This window comes from Heptranchias perlo, unplaced genomic scaffold (assembly GCF_035084215.1).
Source record: "Heptranchias perlo isolate sHepPer1 unplaced genomic scaffold, sHepPer1.hap1 HAP1_SCAFFOLD_1721, whole genome shotgun sequence".
Lineage (NCBI taxonomy): Eukaryota > Metazoa > Chordata > Chondrichthyes > Hexanchiformes > Hexanchidae > Heptranchias > Heptranchias perlo.
In genome coordinates this window covers 5,596-27,657 of record NW_027138992.1, presented here as the reverse complement: position 1 = coordinate 27,657, position 22,062 = coordinate 5,596, and the positions used below count along the sequence as shown (strand labels likewise).

The 22,062-nt window shown below is 50.2% G+C and overlaps 1 protein-coding gene across 1 annotated transcript; it reads left to right on the top strand.

Annotated features, from left to right (window-relative positions):
* Nucleotides 1–707: 707 nt before the first annotated feature.
* LOC137309622 (mitogen-activated protein kinase 15-like) lies at nucleotides 708–21,118 on the top strand (the record flags this gene model as incomplete). The annotated part of the gene is made up of 5 exons (XM_067977720.1): nucleotides 708–847; nucleotides 3,590–3,647; nucleotides 3,731–3,868; nucleotides 5,833–5,938; nucleotides 20,863–21,118. Coding segments are annotated over 5 exons (698 nt in total), but the record flags the coding sequence as incomplete, so codon positions are not given.
* Between the last annotated feature and the right edge of the window lie 944 nt (nucleotides 21,119–22,062).

Genomic DNA, 22,062 nt, shown 5'->3' with positions numbered 1-22,062 from the left:
TTCAGTACTGACCCTCCGACAGTGCGGCGCTCCCTCAGTACTGACCCTCCGACAGTGCGGCGCTCCCTCAGTACTGACCCCCCCTCAGTACTAATCCTCCGACAGTGCGGCGCTCCCTCAGTACTGACCCCCCCTCAGTACTGACCCTCCGACAGTGCGGCGCTCCCTCAGTACTGACCCTCCGACAGTGCGGCGCTCCCTCAGTACTGACCCTCCGACAGTGCGGCGCTCCCTCAGTTACTGCATTGCGAGTGTCGGCTGACATTATGTCTCTGGAGTGGGACTCAAGGGCTCAGGTATAAAACACACAAACGTCTGTGAGAAAATGCACCACCTGGAGCCACACGGGAGGGTCTGGTTCCATCCCTGTCTGTGCCGAGTGAGCTGATTCCAGCCTCAACAGTGGAGAGATTCAACAGCCTCAACAGTGGAGAGATTCAATGCCCCCAGGTTCCTGCTGATCAAAGCCCAGTGACTGTGTGCGTGTACGTACATTGGGTTAAGGATGGGATTGGACCTTGCAAGCCCCCCACAGGTGACACGAGGTGTCCAGATTCAAGGATCAATGACCAATTGGCTAGAGGGCAGAGGGCCATGTGATGTGGACTCTCTCTGAGGATTGTTTGAGCTGCTTTAGTTTACGTTTATTGAAAGACATTCAGACATTCAATGCAACCTGACCTGAAGTTAAATGTGTCTTTGTGCAGATACACCAAAGGCGTAGACATGTGGAGTGTTGGGTGTATTTTAGGAGAGATGCTTCTTGGGAAACCTCTTTTTCCAGGAACTTCCTCAATAAATCAGATTGAAAGGATCATGAGCGTAATTCCAGCTCCCTCCAATGAAGGTACGTTCACCATCCTACAGTCCACTCCCAAGTTATACTGTGACACTCTGGTGTTTTGAGGTTATAGGAAGAGGAGTAGGCCATTCAGCCCCTCGTGCCTGCTCCGCCATTTGATAAGATCATGGCTGATCTGTGATCTAACTCCATATACCTGCCTTTGGCCCATATCCCTTAATACCTTTGGTTGCCAAAAAGCTATCTATCTCAGATTTAAATTTAGCAATTGAGCTAGTATCAATTGCCGTTTGCGGAAGAGAGTTCCAAACTTCTACCACCCTTTGTGTGTAGAAATGTTTTCTAATCTCGCTCCTGAAAGGTCTGGCTCTAATTTTTAGACTGTGCCCCCTACTCCTAGAATCCCCAACCAGCGGAAATAGTTTCTCTCTATCCACCCTATCCGTTCCCTTAATATCTTATAAACTTCGATCAGATCACCCCTTAACCTTCGAAACTCCAGAGAATACAACCCCAATTTGTGTAATCTCTCCTCGTAACTTAACCCTTGAAGTCCGGGTATCATTCTAGTAAACCTACGCTGCACTCCCTCCAAGGCCAATATGTCCTTCCGAAGGTGCGGTGCCCAGAACTGCTCACAGTACTCCAGGTGCGGTCTAACCAGGGTTTTGTATAACTGCAGCATAACTTCTGCCCCCTTGTACTCTAGTCCTCTAGATATAAAGGCCAGCATTCCATTAGCCTTATTGATTATTTTCTGCACCTGTTCATGACACTTCAATGATCGATGTACCTGAACCCCTAAGTCCCTTTGGACATCCACTGTTTTTAACTTTTCACCATTTAGAAAGTACCCTGTTCTATCCTTTTTTGATCCAAAGTGGATGACCTCACATTTGTCTACATTGAATTCCATTTGCCAGTTTTGCCCATTCACCTAATCTATCAATATCCCTTTGTAATTTTATGCTTCCATCTACACTGCTTACAATGCCACCAATCTTTGTGTCATCGGGGTAATAGTCGATCCCTTCCTGTGGGGAACCGGTGGGCAGTGGGGGTGATGGGAGTGAGACTCAGTGTGGGGGGGGGGTGATGGGAGTGAGACTCAGTGTGGGGGGGGGGTGATGGGAGTGAGACGGTCAGTGTGGGGGGGGGGGATGGGAGTGAGACGGTCAGTGTGGGGGGGGGTGATGGGAGTGAGACTCAGTGTGGGGGGGGTGATGGGAGTGAGACTCAGTGTGGGGGGGGGTGATGGGAGTGAGACTCAGTGTGGGGGGGGTGATGGGAGTGAGACTCAGTGTGGGGGGGGGTGATGGGAGTGAGACTCAGTGTGGGGGGGGGTGATGGGAGTGAGACGGTCAGTGTGGGGGGGGGTGATGGGAGTGAGACTCAGTGTGGGGGGGGGTGATGGGAGTGAGACTCAGTGTGGGGGGGGGTGATGGGAGTGAGACGGTCAGTGTGGGGGGGTGGTGATGGGAGTGAGACTCAGTGTGGGGGGGGGTGATGGGAGTGAGACTCAGTGTGGGGGGGGGTGATGGGTGTGAGACTCAGTGTGGGGGGGGGGTGGATGGGAGTGAGACGGTCAGTGTGGGGGGGGGTGATGGGAGTGAGACGGTCAGTGTGGGGGGGTGATGGGAGTGAGACGGTCAGTGTGGGGGAGGGGTGATGGGAGTGAGACGGTCAGTGTGGGGGGGGTGGTGATGGGAGTGAGACGGTCAGTGTGGGGGGGGTGATGGGAGTGAGACGGTCAGTGTGGGGGGGGTGGTGATGGGAGTGAGACGGTCAGTGTGGGGGGGGGTGATGGGAGTGAGACGGTCAGTGTGGGGGGGGGTGATGGGAGTGAGACGGTCAGTGTGGGGGGGGGGTGATGGGAGTGAGACGGTCAGTGTGTGGGGGGGGGTGATGGGAGTGAGACGGTCAGTGTGGGGGGGGGGTGATGGGAGTGAGACGGTCAGTGTGGGGGGGGGTGGTGGGAGTGAGACGGTCAGTGTGGGGGGGGGTGATGGAGTGAGACGGTCAGTGTGGGGGGGGGTGATGGGAGTGAGACGGTCAGTGTGGGGGGGGGTGATGGGAGTGAGACGGTCAGTGTGGGGGGGGTGATGGGAGTGAGACGGTCAGTGTGGGGGGGGGTGGGAGTGAGACGGTCAGTGTGGGGGGGGTGATGGGAGTGAGACGGTCAGTGTGGGGGGGGGGGGTGATGGGAGTGAGACGGTCAGTGTGGGGGGGGGTGATGGGAGTGAGACGGTCAGTGTGGGGGGGGTGATGGGAGTGAGACGGTCAGTGTGGGGGGGGGGGGTGATGGGAGTGAGACGGTCAGTGTGGGGGGGGGGGTGATGGGAGTGAGACGGTCAGTGTGGGGGGGGTGGTGATGGGAGTGAGACGGTCAGTGTGGGGGGTGGTGATGGGAGTGAGACGGTCAGTGTGGGGGGGGGGGTGATGGGAGTGAGACGGTCAGTGTGGGGGGGTGGTGGTGATGGGAGTGAGACGGTCAGTGTGGGGGGGGGGTGATGGGAGTGAGACGGTCAGTGTGGGGGGGGTGATGGGAGTGAGACGGTCAGTGTGGGGGGGGGTGATGGGAGTGAGACGGTCAGTGTTGGGGGGTGGTGATGGGAGTGAGACGGTCAGTGTGGGGGGGCCAGTCAGCATCAGATGACGGTGGGATTCCTCACTGTGAGGCTGGGCGTGTGTTATTGTCTTCAGGCTGTGTGAGGCACCACTTCCCTGTTACTAAATGCCACAGGCAGGATCCGGAGATCAGTGGGTAACTGCTCCTTCTCTCCACAGACGTTCTCTCCATTAACTCCGATTACGGTGCCTCTGTTGTTGAGAAGATGCTGTCCAGGTGAGTGAACTTTTCACACACGGGGTAAGAACTTGCTGCTGAAATACCCGACACAATCCAGTGATCTGATCTCTCGCTCCCAGGCCCAGGACCACGATCGATCAGCTGTTGCCCAAGACCACACCACCAGATGCCCTGGACCTCCTCAACAAACTGCTCGTCTTCAACCCAGACCGTCGGCTGACTGCTGAGGAGGGGCTCAGACACCCCTATATCAACAGGTATAAACAGGGGCTCGGACACCCCTATATCAACAGGTATAAACAGGGGCTCGGACACCCCTATATCAACAGGGGCTCGGACACCCCTATATCAACAGGGGCTCGGACACCCCTATATCAACAGGGGCTCAGACACCCCTATATCAACAGGTATAAACAGGGGCTCGGACACCCCTATATCAACAGGTATAAACAGGGGCTCGGACACCCCTATATCAACAGGGGCTCAGACACCCCTATATCAACAGGTATAAACAGGGGCTCGGACACCCCTATATCAACAGGGGCTCGGACACCCCTATATCAACAGGGGCTCGGACACCCCTATATCAACAGGGGCTCAGACACCCCTATATCAACAGGGGCTCGGACACCCCGATATCAACAGGGGCTCGGACACCCCTATATCAACAGGGGCTCGGACACCCCTATATCAACAGGGGCTCGGACACCCCTATATCAACAGGGGCTCGGACACCCCGATATCAACAGGGGCTCGGACACCCCTATATCAACAGGGGCTCGGACACCCCTATATCAACAGGGGCTCAGACACCCCTATATCAACAGGTATAAACAGGGGCTCGGACACCCCTATATCAACAGGGGCTCGGACACCCCTATATCAACAGGGGCTCGGACACCCCTATATCAACAGGGGCTCGGACACCCCTATATCAACAGGGGCTCGGACACCCCTATATCAACAGGGGCTCGGACACCCCTATATCAACAGGGGCTCGGACACCCCTATATCAACAGGGGCTCGGACACCCCTATATCAACAGGGGCTCGGACACCCCTATATCAACAGGGGCTCGGACACCCCTATATCAACAGGGGCTCGGACACCCCTATATCAACAGGGGCTCGGACACCCCTATATCAACAGGGGCTCGGACACCCCTATATCAACAGGGGCTCGGACACCCCTATATCAACAGGGGCTCGGACACCCCTATATCAACAGGGGCTCGGACACCCCTATATCAACAGGGGCTCGGACACCCCTATATCAACAGGGGCTCGGACACCCCTATATCAACAGGGGCTCGGACACCCCTATATCAACAGGGGCTCGGACACCCCTATATCAACAGGGGCTCGGACACCCCTATATCAACAGGGGCTCGGACACCCCTATATCAACAGGGGCTCGGACACCCCTATATCAACAGGGGCTCGGACACCCCTATATCAACAGGGGCTCGGACACCCCTATATCAACAGGGGCTCGGACACCCCTATATCAACAGGGGCTCGGACACCCCTATATCAACAGGGGCTCGGACACCCCTATATCAACAGGGGCTCGGCCACCCCTATATCAACAGGTATCAACAGGGGCTCAGACACCCCTATATCAACAGGTATCAACAGGGGCTCAGACACCCTGATATCAACAGGTATAAACAGGGGCTCAGACACCCCGATATCAACAGGTATAAACAAGGGCTCAGACACCCCGAGATCAACAGGTACAAAGAGGGGCTCAGGCACCCAGGATACCTGACACAGGGAATAAAGTGAGCGAGGGGCTGAGTTCTGTAGTCCTCTGGCTCTGCGTTATGGTTGTCTTGTGCGCTCCCTCTTCTCTAAGTGTCAAAACCCAAAGCCTTTGCACCCTGTCATCTGGAATTAGTTCCCAGATGCCTTGCCTCATCTTCTTCCAAAGCTTTGATCGTTCTTCCTCTCCCTCTCCCTCCCCCATTATTCCCCCGACCCACCTCGGTGACCGAACCCTGTGTCTTCTGAACCATGCTGGTCACTGTATATGGTAATGTCATCGTCTGCTCAAAGCTGATGGTCAGTCAGAGTGTTCCCGGGGCAGTGGGGCACAAACCCAACAAAAGTTCCAGCAGGAGGCCAGAGCTCCAGTCCACACTGTAAGTTGGGGTGCAGCCCCCTGTGTACAAGGAACATGGCACTCGGAGAACTGAGTGTGCGTGTGTGCTTCATTGCAGGTTCCACAATCCGTCCAAGGAGCCCAGGCTAGATTATGACATCGTCCTTCCTGTAGATGACGACACGCAGCTCTCAGTGGCTGAATATCGCAACAAACTGTACGAGGTGACGTATCGACAGCACCCAGGTCTGTGCTCAAAAATCAGCACTGATCACAGGCCCTTTCCCCACTGTCTGCTCTATAAATCAGCACTGATCACAGGCCCTTTCCCCACTGTCTGCTCAAAAATCAGCACTGATCACAGGCCCTTTCCCCACTGTCTGCTCAAAAATCAGCACTGATCACAGGCCCTTTCCCCACTGTCTGCTCTATAAATCAGCACTGATCACAGGCCCTTTCCCCACTGTCCGCTCAAAAATCAGCACTGATCACAGGCCCTTTCCCCACTGTCTGCTCAAAAATCAGCACTGATCACAGACCCTTTCCCCCCTGTCTGCTCTATAAATCAGCACTGATTACAGGCCCTTTCCCCACTGTCTGCTCAAAAATCAGCACTGATCACAGGCCCTTTCCCCACTGTCTGCTCTATAAATCAGCACTGATCACAGGCCCTTTCCCCACTGTCTGCTCAATAATCAGCACTGATCACAGGCCCTTTCCCCACTGTCTGCTCAAAAATCAGCACTGATCACAGGCCCTTTCCCCACTGTCTGCTCTATAAATCAGCACTGATCACAGGCCCTTTCCCCACTGTCCGCTCAAAAATCAGCACTGATCACAGGCCCTTTCCCCACTGTCTGCTCAAAAATCAGCACTGATCACAGACCCTTTCCCCCCTGTCTGCTCTATAAATCAGCACTGATCACAGGCCCTTTCCCCACTGTCTGCTCAAAAATCAGCACTGATCACAGGCCCTTTCCCCACTGTCTGCTCTATAAATCAGCACTGATCACAGGCCCTTTCCCCACTGTCTGCTCAAAAATCAGCACTGATCACAGGCCCTTTCCCCACTGTCTGCTCAAAAATCAGCACTGATCACAGACCCTTTCCCCCCTGTCTGCTCGATAAATCAGCACTGATCACAGACCCTTTCCCCACTGTCTGCTCAAAAATCAGCACTGATCACAGACCCTTTCCCCACTGTCTGCTCTATAAATCAGCACTGATCACAGGCCCTTTCCCCCCTGTCTGCTCTATAAATCAGCACTGATCACACACCCTTTCCCCCCTGTCTGCTCTATAAATCAGCACTGATCACAGGCCCTTTCCCCACTGTCTGCTCTATAAATCAGCACTGATCACAGACCCTTTCCCCACTGTCTGCTCTATAAATCAGCACTGATCACAGACCCTTTCCCCCCTGTCTGCTCTATAAATCAGCACTGATCACAGACCCTTTCCCCACTGTCTGCTCTATAAATCAGCACTGATCACAGGCCCTTTCCCCACTGTCTGCTCAAAAATCAGCACTGATCACAGGCCCTTTCCCCACTGTCTGCTCTATAAATCAGCACTGATCACAGGCCCTTTCCCCACTGTCTGCTCTATAAATCAGCACTGATCACAGGCCCTTTCCCCACTGTCTGCTCTATAAATCAGCACTGATCACAGGCCCTTTCCCCACTGTCTGCTCTATAAATCAGCACTGATCACAGGCCCTTTCCCCACTGTCTGCTCAATAATCAGCACTGATCACAGGCCCTTTCCCCACTGTCTGCTCTATAAATCAGCACTGATCACAGGCCCTTTCCCCACTGTCTGCTCAATAATCAGCACTGATCACAGGCCCTTTCCCCACTGTCTGCTCTGTAAATCAGCACTGATCACAGGCCCTTTCCCCCCTGTCTGCTCAAAAAATCAGCAATGATCACAGACCCTTTCCCCACTGTCTGCTCTATAAATCAGCACTGATCACAGACCCTTTCCCCACTGTCTGCTCTCTAAATCAGCACTGATCACAGGCCCTTTCCCCCCTGTCTGCTCTATAAATCAGCACTGATCACAGGCCCTTTCCCCACTGTCTGCTCTATAAATCAGCACTGATCACAGGCCCTTTCCCCACTGTCTGCTCAATAATCAGCACTGATCACAGGCCCTTTCCCCCCTGTCTGCTCTATAATCAGCACTGATCACAGGCCCTTTCCCCACTGTCTGCTCAATAATCAGCACTGATCACAGGCCCTTTCCCCCCTGTCTGCTCTATAATCAGCACTGATCACAGGCCCTTTCCCCACTGTCTGCTCAAAAATCAGCACTGATCACAGCCCCTTTCCCCACTGTCTGCTCTATAAATCAGCACTGATCACAGGCCCTTTCCCCACTGTGCTCAACAATCAGCACTGATCACAGACCCTTTCCCCACTGTCTGCTCTATAAATCAGCACTGATCACAGGCCCTTTCCCCCCTGTCTGCTCTATAAATCAGCACTGATCACAGGCCCTTTCCCCCCTGTCTGCTCTATAATCAGCACTGATCACAGGCCCTTTCCCCACTGTCTGCTCAATAATCAGCACTGATCACAGGCCCTTTCCCCCCTGTCTGCTCTATAATCAGCACTAATCACAGGCCCTTTCCCCACTGTCTGCTCAAAAATCAGCACTGATCACAGGCCCTTTCCCCACTGTCTGCTCTATAAATCAGCACTGATCACAGGCCATTTCCCCACTGTGCTCAATAATCAGCACTGATCACACACCCTTTCCCCCCTGTCTGCTCTATAAATCAGCACTGATCACAGGCCCTTTCCCCCCTGTCTGCTCTATAAATCAGCACTGATCACAGGCCCTTTCCCCCCTGTCTGCTCAATAATCAGCACTGATCACAGGCCCTTTCCCCACTGTCTGCTCTATAAATCAGCACTGATCACAGGCCCTTTCCCCCCTGTCTGCTCTATAAATCAGCACTGATCACAGGCCCTTTCCCCCCTGTCTGCTCAATAATCGGCACTGATCACAGGCCCTTTCCCCCCTGTCTGCTCAATAATCAGCACTGATCACAGGCCCTTTCCCCACTGTCTGCTCAATAATCAGCACTGATCACAGGCCCTTTCCCCACTGTCTGCTCAATAATCAGCACTGATCACAGGCCCTTTCCCCACTGTCTGCTCTATAAATCAGCACTGATCACAGGCCCTTTCCCCACTGTCCGCTCCATAAATCAGCACTGATCACAGACCCTTTCCCCACTGTCTGCTCAATAATCAGCACTGATCACAGGCCCTTTCCCCCCTGTCTGCTCTATAAATCAGCACTGATCACAGGCCCTTTCCCCCCTGTCTGCTCAATAATCAGCACTGATCACAGGCCCTTTCCCCACTGTCTGCTCTATGAATCAGCACTGATCACAGACCCTTTCCCCACTGTCTGCTCAATAATCAGCACTGATCACAGGCCCTTTCCCCCCTGTCTGCTCTATAAATCAGCACTGATCACAGACCCTTTCCCCACTGTCTGCTCTATAAATCAGCACTGATCACAGGCCCTTTCCCCACTGTCTGCTCAATAATCAGCACTGATCACAGACCCTTTCCCCCCTGTCTGCTCTATAAATCAGCACTGATCACAGGCCCTTTCCCCACTGTCTGCTCTATAAATCAGCACTGATCACAGGCCCTTTCCCCACTGTCTGCTCAATAATCAGCACTGATCACAGGCCCTTTCCCCACTGTCTGCTCTATAAATCAGCACTGATCACAGGCCCTTTCCCCACTGTCTGCTCTATAAATCAGCACTGATCACAGGCCCTTTCCCCACTGTCTGCTCTATAAATCAGCACTGATCACAGGCCCTTTCCCCACTGTCTGCTCAATAATCAGCACTGATCACAGGCCCTTTCCCCCCTGTCTGCTCTATAAATCAGCACTGATCACAGACCCTTTCCCCCCTGTCTGATCTATAAATCAGCACTGATCACAGACCCTTTCCCCACTGTCTGCTCTATAAATCAGCACTGATCACAGACCCTTTCCCCACTGTCTGCTCAATAATCAGCACTGATCACAGGCCCTTTCCCCACTGTCTGCTCTATAAATCAGCACTGATCACAGGCCCTTTCCCCACTGTCTGCTCTATAAATCAGCACTGATCACAGGCCCTTTCCCCACTGTCTGCTCGATAAATCAGCACTGATCACAGACCCTTTCCCCACTGTCTGCTCAATAATCAGCACTGATCACAGACCCTTTCCCCACTGTCTGCTCAATAATCAGCACTGATCACAGACCCTTTCCCCACTGTCTGCTCTATAAATCAGCACTGATCACAGGCCCTTTCCCCCTGTCTGCTCAATAATCAGCACTGATCACAGGCCCTTTCCCCACTGTCTGCTCAAAAATCAGCACTGATCACAGGCCCTTTCCCCACTGTCTGCTCAATAATCAGCACTGATCACAGACCCTTTCCCCACTGTCTGCTCAATAATCAGCACTGATCACAGACCCTTTCCCCACTGTCTGCTCTATAAATCACCACTGATCACAGGCCCTTTCCCCACTGTCTGCTCGAAAAATCAGCACTGATCAGAGGCCCTTTCCCCACTGTCTGCTCTATAAATCAGCACTGATCACAGGCCCTTTCCCCACTGTCTGCTCTATAAATCAGCACTGATCACAGGCCCTTTCCCCACTGTCTGCTCTATAAATCAGCACTGATCACAGGCCCTTTCCCCACTGTCTGCTCTATAAATCAGCACTGATCACAGGCCCTTTCCCCACTGTCTGCTCAATAATCAGCACTGATCACAGGCCCTTTCCCCACTGTCTGCTCAATAATCAGCACTGATCACAGGCCCTTTCCCCACTGTCTGCTCAAAAATCAGCACTGATCACAGGCCCTTTCCCCACTGTCTGCTCAAAAATCAGCACTGATCACAGACCCTTTCCCCACTGTCTGCTCTATAAATCAGCACTGATCACAGGCCCTTTCCCCACTGTCTGCTCTATAAATCAGCACTGATCACAGACCCTTTCCCCACTGTCTGCTCAATAATCAGCACTGATCACAGGCCCTTTCCCCACTGTCTGCTCAAAAATCAGCACTGATCACAGGCCCTTTCCCCACTGTCTGCTCAATAATCAGCACTGATCACAGGCCCTTTCCCCCCTGTCTGCTCTATAAATCAGCACTGATCACAGGCCCTTTCCCCACTGTCTGCTCTATAAATCAGCACTGATCACAGACCCTTTCCCCACTGTCTGCTCAATAATCAGCACTGATCACAGACCCATTCCCCACTGTCTGCTCTATAAATCAGCACTGATCACAGGCCCTTTCCCCACTGTCTGCTCAATAATCAGCACTGATCACAGGCCCTTTCCCCCTGTCTGCTCTATAAATCAGCACTGATCACAGGCCCTTTCCCCACTGTCTGCTCTATAAATCAGCACTGATCACAGGCCCTTTCCCCACTGTCTGCTCTATAAATCAGCACTGATCACAGGCCCTTTCCCCACTGTCTGCTCTATAAATCAGCACTGATCACAGGCCCTTTCCCCACTGTCTGCTCTATAAATCAGCACTGATCACAGGCCGTTTCCCCACTGTCTGCTCTATAAATCAGCACTGATCACAGACCCTTTCCCCACTGTCTGCTCAATAATCAGCACTGATCACAGGCCCTTTCCCCACTGTCTGCTCAATAATCAGCACTGATCACAGACCCTTTCCCCACTGTCTGCTCTATAATCAGCACTGATCACAGGCCCTTTCCCCACTGTCTGCTCAATAATCAGCACTGATCACAGGCCCTTTCCCCCCTGTCTGCTCTATAAATCAGCACTGATCACAGGCCCTTTCCCCACTGTCTGCTCTATAAATCAGCACTGATCACAGGCCCTTTCCCCACTGTCTGCTCAATAATCAGCACTGATCACAGACCCTTTCCCCACTGTCTGCTCAATAATCAGCACTGATCACAGGCCCTTTCCCCACTGTCTGCTCTATAAATCAGCACTGATCACAGACCCTTTCCCCACTGTCTGCTCTATAAATCAGCACTGATCACAGGCCCTTTCCCCACTGTCTGCTCTATAAATCAGCACTGATCACAGGCCCTTTCCCCACTGTCTGCTCTATAAATCAGCACTGATCACAGGCCCTTTCCCCACTGTCTGCTCTATAAATCAGCACTGATCACAGGCCCTTTCCCCACTGTCTGCTCTATAAATCAGCACTGATCACAGGCCCTTTCCCCCCTGTCTGCTCTATAAATCAGCACTGATCACAGGCCCTTTCCCCACTGTCTGCTCTATAAATCAGCACTGATCACAGGCCCTTTCCCCACTGTCTGCTCCATAAATCAGCACTGATCACAGGCCCTTTCCCCACTGTCTGCTCTATAAATCAGCACTGATCACAGGCCCTTTCCCCACTGTCTGCTCTATAAATCAGCACTGATCACAGGCCCTTTCCCCACTGTCTGCTCTATAAATCAGCACTGATCACAGGCCCTTTCCCCACTGTCTGCTCTATAAATCAGCACTGATCACAGGCCCTTTCCCCACTGTCTGCTCTATAAATCAGCACTGATCACAGGCCCTTTCCCCACTGTCTGCTCTATAAATCAGCACTGATCACAGACCCTTTCCCCACTGTCTGCTCAATAATCAGCACTGATCACAGGCCCTTTCCCCACTGTCTGCTCTATAAATCAGCACTGATCACAGGCCCTTTCCCCACTGTCTGCTCTATAAATCAGCACTGATCACAGGCCCTTTCCCCACTGTCTGCTCTATAAATCAGCACTGATCACAGGCCCTTTCCCCACTGTCTGCTCTATAAATCAGCACTGATCACAGGCCCTTTCCCCACTGTCTGCTCTATAAATCAGCACTGATCACAGACCCTTTCCCCACTGTCTGCTCAATAATCAGCACTGATCACAGGCCCTTTCCCCACTGTCTGCTCTATAAATCAGCACTGATCACAGACCCTTTCCCCACTGTCTGCTCAATAATCAGCACTGATCACAGACCCATTCCCCACTGTCTGCTCTATAAATCAGCACTGATCACAGGCCCTTTCCCCACTGTCTGCTCTATAAATCAGCACTGATCACAGGCCCTTTCCCCACTGTCTGCTCTATAAATCAGCACTGATCACAGACCCTTTCCCCACTGTCTGCTCTATAAATCAGCACTGATCACAGGCCCTTTCCCCACTGTCTGCTCTATAAATCAGCACTGATCACAGGCCCTTTCCCCCCTGTCTGCTCTATAAATCAGCACTGATCACAGGCCCTTTCCCCACTGTCTGCTCTATAAATCAGCACTGATCACAGACCCTTTCCCCACTGTCTGCTCAATAATCAGCACTGATCACAGACCCTTTCCCCACTGTCTGCTCAATAATCAGCACTGATCACAGGCCCTTTCCCCACTGTCTGCTCAATAATCAGCACTGATCACAGGCCCTTTCCCCACTGTCTGCTCAATAATCAGCACTGATCACAGACCCTTTCCCCACTGTCTGCTCAATAATCAGCACTGATCACAGGCCCTTTCCCCACTGTCTGCTCAATAATCAGCACTGATCACAGGCCCTTTCCCCACTGTCTGCTCTATAAATCAGCACTGATCACAGGCCCTTTCCCCACTGTCTGCTCTATAAATCAGCACTGATCACAGGCCCTTTCCCCACTGTCTGCTCAATAATCAGCACTGATCACAGACCCTTTCCCCACTGTCTGCTCAATAATCAGCACTGATCACAGGCCCTTTCCCCACTGTCTGCTCTATAAATCAGCACTGATCACAGACCCTTTCCCCACTGTCTGCTCTATAAATCAGCACTGATCACAGGCCCTTTCCCCACTGTCTGCTCAATAATCAGCACTGATCACAGGCCCTTTCCCCACTGTCTGCTCTATAAATCAGCACTGATCACAGGCCCTTTCCCCACTGTCTGCTCAATAATCAGCACTGATCACAGGCCCTTTCCCCACTGTCTGCTCTATAAATCAGCACTGATCACAGGCCCTTTCCCCACTGTCTGCTCTATAAATCAGCACTGATCACAGGCCCTTTCCCCACTGTCTGCTTTATAAATCAGCACTGATCACAGGCCCTTTCCCCACTGTCTGCTCTATAAATCAGCACTGATCACAGGCCCTTTCCCCACTGTCTGCTCTATAAATCAGCACTGATCACAGGCCCTTTCCCCACTGTCTGCTCTATAAATCAGCACTGATCACAGGCCCTTTCCCCACTGTCTGCTCTATAAATCAGCACTGATCACAGACCCTTTCCCCACTGTCTGCTCAATAATCAGCACTGATCACAGGCCCTTTCCCCACTGTCTGCTCTATAAATCAGCACTGATCACAGACCCTTTCCCCACTGTCTGCTCAATAATCAGCACTGATCACAGACCCATTCCCCACTGTCTGCTCTATAAATCAGCACTGATCACAGGCCCTTTCCCCACTGTCTGCTCTATAAATCAGCACTGATCACAGGCCCTTTCCCCACTGTCTGCTCTATAAATCAGCACTGATCACAGGCCCTTTCCCCCCTGTCTGCTCTATAAATCAGCACTGATCACAGGCCCTTTCCCCACTGTCTGCTCAATAATCAGCACTGATCACAGGCCCTTTCCCCCCTGTCTGCTCTATAAATCAGCACTGATCACAGGCCCTTTCCCCCCTGTCTGCTCAATAATCAGCACTGATCACAGGCCCTTTCCCCCCTGTCTGCTCAAAAATCAGCACTGATCACAGGCCCTTTCCCCACTGTCTGCTCAATAATCAGCACTGATCACAGGCCCTTTCCCCACTGTCTGCTCTATAATCAGCACTGATCACAGACCCTTTCCCCCCTGTCTGCTCTATAAATCAGCACTGATCACAGGCTCTTTCCCCCCTGTCTGCTCTATAAATCAGCACTGATCACAGGCCCTTTCCCCCCTGTCTGCTCTATAAATCAGCACTGATCACACACCCTTTCCCCCCTGTCTGCTCTATAAATCAGCACTGATCACACACCCTTTCCCCCCTGTCTGCTCTATAAATCAGCACTGATCACAGGCCCTTTCCCCCCTGTCTGCTCTATAAATCAGCACTGATCACAGGCCCTTTCCCCACTGTCTGCTCTATAAATCAGCACTGATCACAGGCCCTTTCCCCCCTGTCTGCTCTATAAATCAGCACTGATCACAGGCCCTTTCCCCCCTGTCTGCTCTATAAATCAGCACTGATCACACACCCTTTCCCCCCTGTCTGCTCTATAAATCAGCACTGATCACAGGCCCTTTCCCCCCTGTCTGCTCTATAAATCAGCACTGATCACAGGCCCTTTCCCGACTGTCTGCTCTATAAATCAGCACTGATCACAGGCTCTTTCCCCCCTGTCTGCTCTATAAATCAGCACTGATCACAGGCCCTTTCCCCCCTGTCTGCTCTATAAATCAGCACTGATCACAGACCCTTTCCCCCCTGTCCGCTCTATAAATCAGCACTGATCACAGGCCCTTTCCCCACTGTCTGCTCTATAAATCAGCACTGATCACAGGCCCTTTCCCCACTGTCTGCTCTATAAATCAGCACTGATCACAGGCCCTTTCCCCACTGTCTGCTCTATAAATCAGCACTGATCACAGGCCCTTTCCCCACTGTCTGCTCAATAATCAGCACTGATCACAGGCCCTTTCCCCACTGTCTGCTCAATAATCAGCACTGATCACAGACCCTTTCCCCACTGTCTGCTCAATAATCAGCACTGATCACAGGCCCTTTCCCCACTGTCTGCTCAATAATCAGCACTGATCACAGGCCCTTTCCCCCCTGTCTGCTCTATAAATCAGCACTGATCACAGACCCTTTCCCCACTGTCTGCTCTATAAATCAGCACTGATCACAGGCCCTTTCCCCACTGTCTGCTCTATAATCAGCACTGATCACAGGCCCTTTCCACACTGTCTGCTCTATAAATCAGCACTGATCACAGGCCCTTTCCCCACTGTCTGCTCTATAAGTCAGCACTGATCACAGGCCCTTTCCCCACTGTCTGCTCAATAATCAGCACTGATCACAGACCCTTTCCCCACTGTCTGCTCAATAATCAGCACTGATCACAGGCCCTTTCCCCACTGTCTGCTCTATAAATCAGCACTGATCACAGACCCTTTCCCCACTGTCTGCTCTATAAATCAGCACTGATCACAGGCCCTTTCCCCACTGTCTGCTCAATAATCTGCACTGATCACAGGCCCTTTCCCCACTGTCTGCTCTATAAATCAGCACTGATCACAGGCCCTTTCCCCACTGTCTGCTCAATAATCAGCACTGATCACAGGCCCTTTCCCCACTGTCTGCTCTATAAATCAGCACTGATCACAGGCCCTTTCCCCACTGTCTGCTCTATAAATCAGCACTGATCACAGGCCCTTTCCCCACTGTCTGCTCTATAAATCAGCACTGATCACAGGCCCTTTCCCCACTGTCTGCTCTATAAATCAGCACTGATCACAGGCCCTTTCCCCACTGTCTGCTCTATAAATCAGCACTGATCACAGGCCCTTTCCCCACTGTCTGCTCTATAAATCAGCACTGATCACAGACCCTTTCCCCACTGTCTGCTCAATAATCAGCACTGATCACAGGCCCTTTCCCCACTGTCTGCTCTATAAATCAGCACTGATCACAGGCCCTTTCCCCACTGTCTGCTCTATAAATCAGCACTGATCACAGACCCTTTCCCCACTGTCTGCTCAATAATCAGCACTGATCACAGGCCCTTTCCCCACTGTCTGCTCTATAAATCAGCACTGATCACAGACCCTTTCCCCACTGTCTGCTCAATAATCAGCACTGATCACAGGCCCTTTCCCCACTGTCTGCTCTATAATCAGCACTGATCACAGACCCTTTCCCCCCTGTCTGCTCTATAAATCAGCACTGATCACAGGCTCTTTCCCCCCTGTCTGCTGTATAAATCAGCACTGATCACACACCCTTTCCCCCCTGTCTGCTCTATAAATCAGCACTGATCACACACCCTTTCCCCCCTGTCTGCTCTATAAATCAGCACTGATCACAGGCCCTTTCCCCCCTGTCTGCTCTATAAATCAGCACTGATCACAGGCCCTTTCCCCACTGTCTGCTCTATAAATCAGCACTGATCACAGGCCCTTTCCCCCCTGTCTGCTCTATAAATCAGCACTGATCACACACCCTTTCCCCCCTGTCTGCTCTATAAATCAGCACTGATCACAGGCCCTTTCCCCCCTGTCTGCTCTATAAATCAGCACTGATCACAGGCCCTTTCCCGACTGTCTGCTCTATAAATCAGCACTGATCACAGGCTCTTTCCCCCCTGTCTGCTCTATAAATCAGCACTGATCACAGGCCCTTTCCCCCCTGTCTGCTCTATAAATCAGCACTGATCACAGACCCTTTCCCCCCTGTCCGCTCTATAAATCAGCACTGATCACAGGCCCTTTCCCCACTGTCTGCTCTATAAATCAGCACTGATCACAGGCCCTTTCCCCACTGTCTGCTCTATAAATCAGCACTGATCACAGGCCCTTTCCCCACTGTCTGCTCTATAAATCCCCGTGGATTGGAAGGTAGCAATTGTAACCCCACTATTCAAGAAAGGAGGGAGGGAGAAAACAGTGAACTGCAGGCCAGTTAGCCTGACATCAGTCGTCGGGAAAATGCTGGAATCCATTATTGAGGAAATGGCAACAGGGCACTTAGAAAATCATAATATGATTAGGCAGAGTCAACATGGGTTTATGAAAGGGAAATCGTGTTTGACAAATCTATTCGTTTTTTGAGGATGTAACTGGCAGGGTAGATAAATGGGAACCAGTGGATGTCGTATATCTGGATTTTCAAAAGGCATTCGATAAGGTGCCACATAAAAGGTTGTTACACAAGGTAAGGGCTCATGGGGTTGGGGGTAATTGATTAGCATGGATAGAGGATTGGTTAATGGACAGAAAACAGAGAGTAGGGATAAACGGGTCATTCTCAGGTTGTCAGGCTGTAACTAGTGGGGTGCCTCAAGGATCAGTGCTTGGGCCTCAGCTATTTACAATCTATATTAATGACTTAGATGAAGGGACCGAGTGTAATGTATCCAAGTTTGCTGACGATAAAAAGCTAGGTGGGAAAGTAAGCTGTGAGGAGGACACAAAGAGTCTGCAAAGGGATATAGGCAGGTTAAGTGAGTGGGCAAGAAGGTGGCAGATGGAGTATAATGTGGGGAAATGTGAGGTTATTCACTTTGGTAGGAAGATTAGAAAAACAGAATATTTTTTAAATGGTGAGAAACTAAGAAATGTTGATGTTCAGAGGGATTTGGGAGTCCTTTTACACGAATCACAGAAAGTTAACATACAGATACAGCAAGGAATTAGAAACATAGAAAATAGAAGCAAGAGGAGGCCATTCGGCCCTTTGGGCCTGCTCCGCCATTCAAAATGATCATGGCTGATTGTCTAACTCAGAACCCTGTTCCCGCTTTTTCCCCATATCCCTTGATCCCTTTAGCATTAAGAAATATATCTATCTCCTTCTTGAATACATCTAATGACTTGGCCCCCACTGCCTTCTGTGACAGAGAATTCCATCCTCTGAGTGAAGAAATTTCTCCTCATCTCGGTTTTAAATTGTAAACAATTTTACAACACCAAGTTATAGTCCAGCAATTTTATTTTAAATTCACAAGCTTTCGGAGGTTTCATCCTTCGTCAGGTGAACGATGTGAAATTTCACATCGTTCACCTGAGGAAGGAGGAAGCCTCTGAAAGCTTGTGAATTTAAAATAAAATTGCTGGACTATAACTTGGTGTTGTAAAATTGTTTACAATTGTCAACCCCAGTCCATCACCGGCATCTCCACATCGGTTCTAAATGGCATACCCCGTATCCTGAGACTGTGACCCCTGGTTCTGGACTCCCCAGCCATCGGGAACATCCTCCCTGCATCTAGTCTGTCTAGTCCCGTTAGAATCTTATGTTTCGATGAGCTTACCTCTCATTCTTCTAAACTCTAGTGAATATAGGCCTAGTCGACCCAATCTCTCCTCATACGTCAGTCCTGCCATCCCAGGAATCAGTCTGGTAAACCTTTGTTCCACTCCCGCCATGGCAAGGACATCCTTCCTCAGATAAGGAGACCAAAACTGAACACAATACTCCAGATGGGGTCTCACCAAGGCCCTGTATAACTGCAGTAAGACATCCCTGCTCCTGTACTCAAATCCTCTTGCAATGAAAGCCAACATACCATTTGCCTTCCTAACTGCTTGCTGCACCTGAATGCTCGCTTTCAGCGACTGGTGTATAAGGACACCCAGGTCTCGTTGCACCTCCCCTTTTCCCAATCTATCACCATTCAGATAATCTGCCTTTCTGTTTTTACAACCAAAGTGGATAACCTCACATTTATCCACATTATACTGCATCTGTCATGTTCTTGCCCACTCACCCAACTTGTCTAAATCACATTGGAGCCTCTTTGCATCCTCCTCACAGCTCACATTCCACCCCAGCTTTGTGTCGTCAATGCCAGTATATTCCCCCCCAATCCCATGTTTTGCACACTGACCTCTTGTGTGGGACCTTATCAAAAGCCTTCTGAAAATCCAAATACACCACATCCACTGGTTCTCCCCTATCTATTCTACTCGTTACATCCTCAAAAAACTCCAGTAGATTTGTTAAGCATGATTTCCCTTTCATAAATCCATGCTGACTTTGTCCAATCCCATTAATGCCTTCCAAGTGTTCTGTTTTCACATCTTTTATAATAGACTCTAGCATTTTCCCCACTACTGATGTTTGGCTAATTCCCTGTTTTTTCTCTCCCTTTTTTAAATAGTGGGGTTACATTTGCCACACTCCAATCTGTAGGAACTGTTTCAGAGTCTATAGAATTTTGGAAGATGATCACCAATGCATCCACTATTTCCAGGGCCACTTCCTTTGGTACCCTGGGATGTAGATTATCATTCCCTGGGGATTTGTCAGCCTTTAGCCCCATTAATTTCCCTCGCACTATTTTTTTTACTAATACTGGTTTTCTTCAGTTCCTCCTTCTCACCAGACCCTTGGTTCCCTAACATTTCTGGCAGGTTATTTGTGTCCTCCTTTGTGAAGACAGAACCAAAGTATGTGTTTAATTGTTCTGCCATTTCTTTGTTCCCCATTATAATTTCCCCCATTTCTGACTGTAAGGGACCTACATTTGTCTTCACTAATCTTTTTCTTTTGAAATATTTATAGAAGCTTTTACAGTCAGTTTTTATGTTCCCTGCTAGTTTACTCTCATACTCTATTTTCCCCTCTTAATCAATCTCTTTGTCCTCCTTTGCTGAATTCTGAACTGCTCCCAATCCTCAGGTTGCTCCTTTTTCTGGCAATTTTGTATGTCTCCACCTTGGATCTAATACTATCCCTAATTTCTTTTGTAAGCCACGGTTGAGAAAAGAAATTAGGAAGGCAAATGGTATGTTGATCTTTATTGCAAAGGGGTTGGAGTACAAGAGTAAGGAAGTCTTACCACAATTGTCCAGGGCTCTGGTGAGACCTCACCTGGAGTACTGTGTACAGTTTTGGTCTCCTTATCTAAGGAAGGATATACTCGCCTTAGAGGCGGTGCAACGAAGGTTCACTAGATTGATTCCTGGAATGAGACGGTTGTCCTATGAGGAGAGATTGAGTAGAATGGGCCGATACTCTCTGGAGTTTAGAAGAATGAGAGGTGATCTCATTGAAACATGTAAGATTCTGAGAGGGCTTGACAGGGTAGATGCTGAGAGATTGTTTCCCCTGGCTGGAGAGTCTAGAACTAGAGACTCAGGATAAGGGGTCGGCCATTTAAGACAAGATGAGGAAAAATTTCTTCACTCAGAGGGTTGTGAATCTTTGGAATTCTCTACTCGAGGGCTGTGGATGCTGAGTCGTTGAATATATTTAAGGCTGAGATGGAGAGATTTTAGACTCTAGGGGAATCAAGGGATATGTGGATCTGGGGGGGAAAGTGGAGTTAAGATTGGGACAGGGAGTGTATTGTAGTGGGGAAGGGGGCAGGGAGAGTATTGTCGTGATGATCATGATTAGATTTTTTTGCGCTTTATTTTTCAGATGATTCTGGAGCGGAAGATGAATGTACGAGTCCAGAGACGCTTGGTGCTGAAGGTTCCGGACCCTGTGAAACCCTCGTTAGAACCTGAGCTGAACGGATTGACACCGGCCGGTCCTGATCCCCCGAATGCACCGGTCACAGTGAGACCCACTCAGCCTGTTCCAAACGGGGAGAGAGTGCTCAGCAGTCCCACTGCGAATATCACCTCGCAAAACCCAATAACACACGACAGTTTATCATACGCAGCCTCTCAAAGTGAGTAGGCTGCAGGGTGACCTAGGCTGGGAGCTGAATATCCAAGGATGTTCGATATTTAGGAAGGACAGGCAAAAAGGAAAAGGAGGTGGGGTGGAGTTGTTAGTAAAGGATGAAATCAGAGCAATAGTGAGAAAGGATATTGGCTCAGAAAATCAAGATGTAGAATCAGTCTGGGTGGAGTTAAGAAGCACCAAGGGACAGAAAACACTGGTGGGAGTTGTCTATAGGCCTCCAAACAGTAGTGGTAATGTAGGGGACGGCATCAAACAGGAAATTAGAGATGCATGTAACCTGGGTAATACAGTAATCATGGGTGACTTTAATCTACATATAGACTGGCCAAACCAAATTAGCAATAATACTGTGGAGGATGAATTCCTGGAGTGATGGTTTTTTGGACCAGTACGTTGAGAAGCCAACCAGGGAACAGGCTATCCTAAGTTGGGTATTGTGCAATGAGAAGGGGTTAATTAATAATCTTGTTGTGCGGGGTCCTTTAGGGAAGAGTGACCATAACATGATAGAATTCTTCATTAAGATGGAAAGTGAAGTAGTCCAATCCGAAACTCGGGTCCTAAATCTAAACAAAGGAAACTACGAAGGTATGAAGAGTGAGTTGGCTATGATAGATTGGGAAGCTTCATTAAAAGGCATGACGGTGGACAGGCAATGGCTAACATTTAAGGAACGAATGCATGAATTGCAACAATTATACATTCCTTTCTGGCTCAAAAACACAAAAGGGAAACTGCCTAACCATGGCTAACAAAAGAAATTAAGGATAGTATTAGATCAAAGAGGAGTCATATAAAGTTGCCAGAAAAAGTAGCAGCCTGAGGATTGGGATAGAAAGTCTCATATCTAAGTTTGCCGATGACACAAAGATTGGTGGCATTGTAAGCAGTGTAGATGAAAACATAAAATTACAAAGTGATATTGAT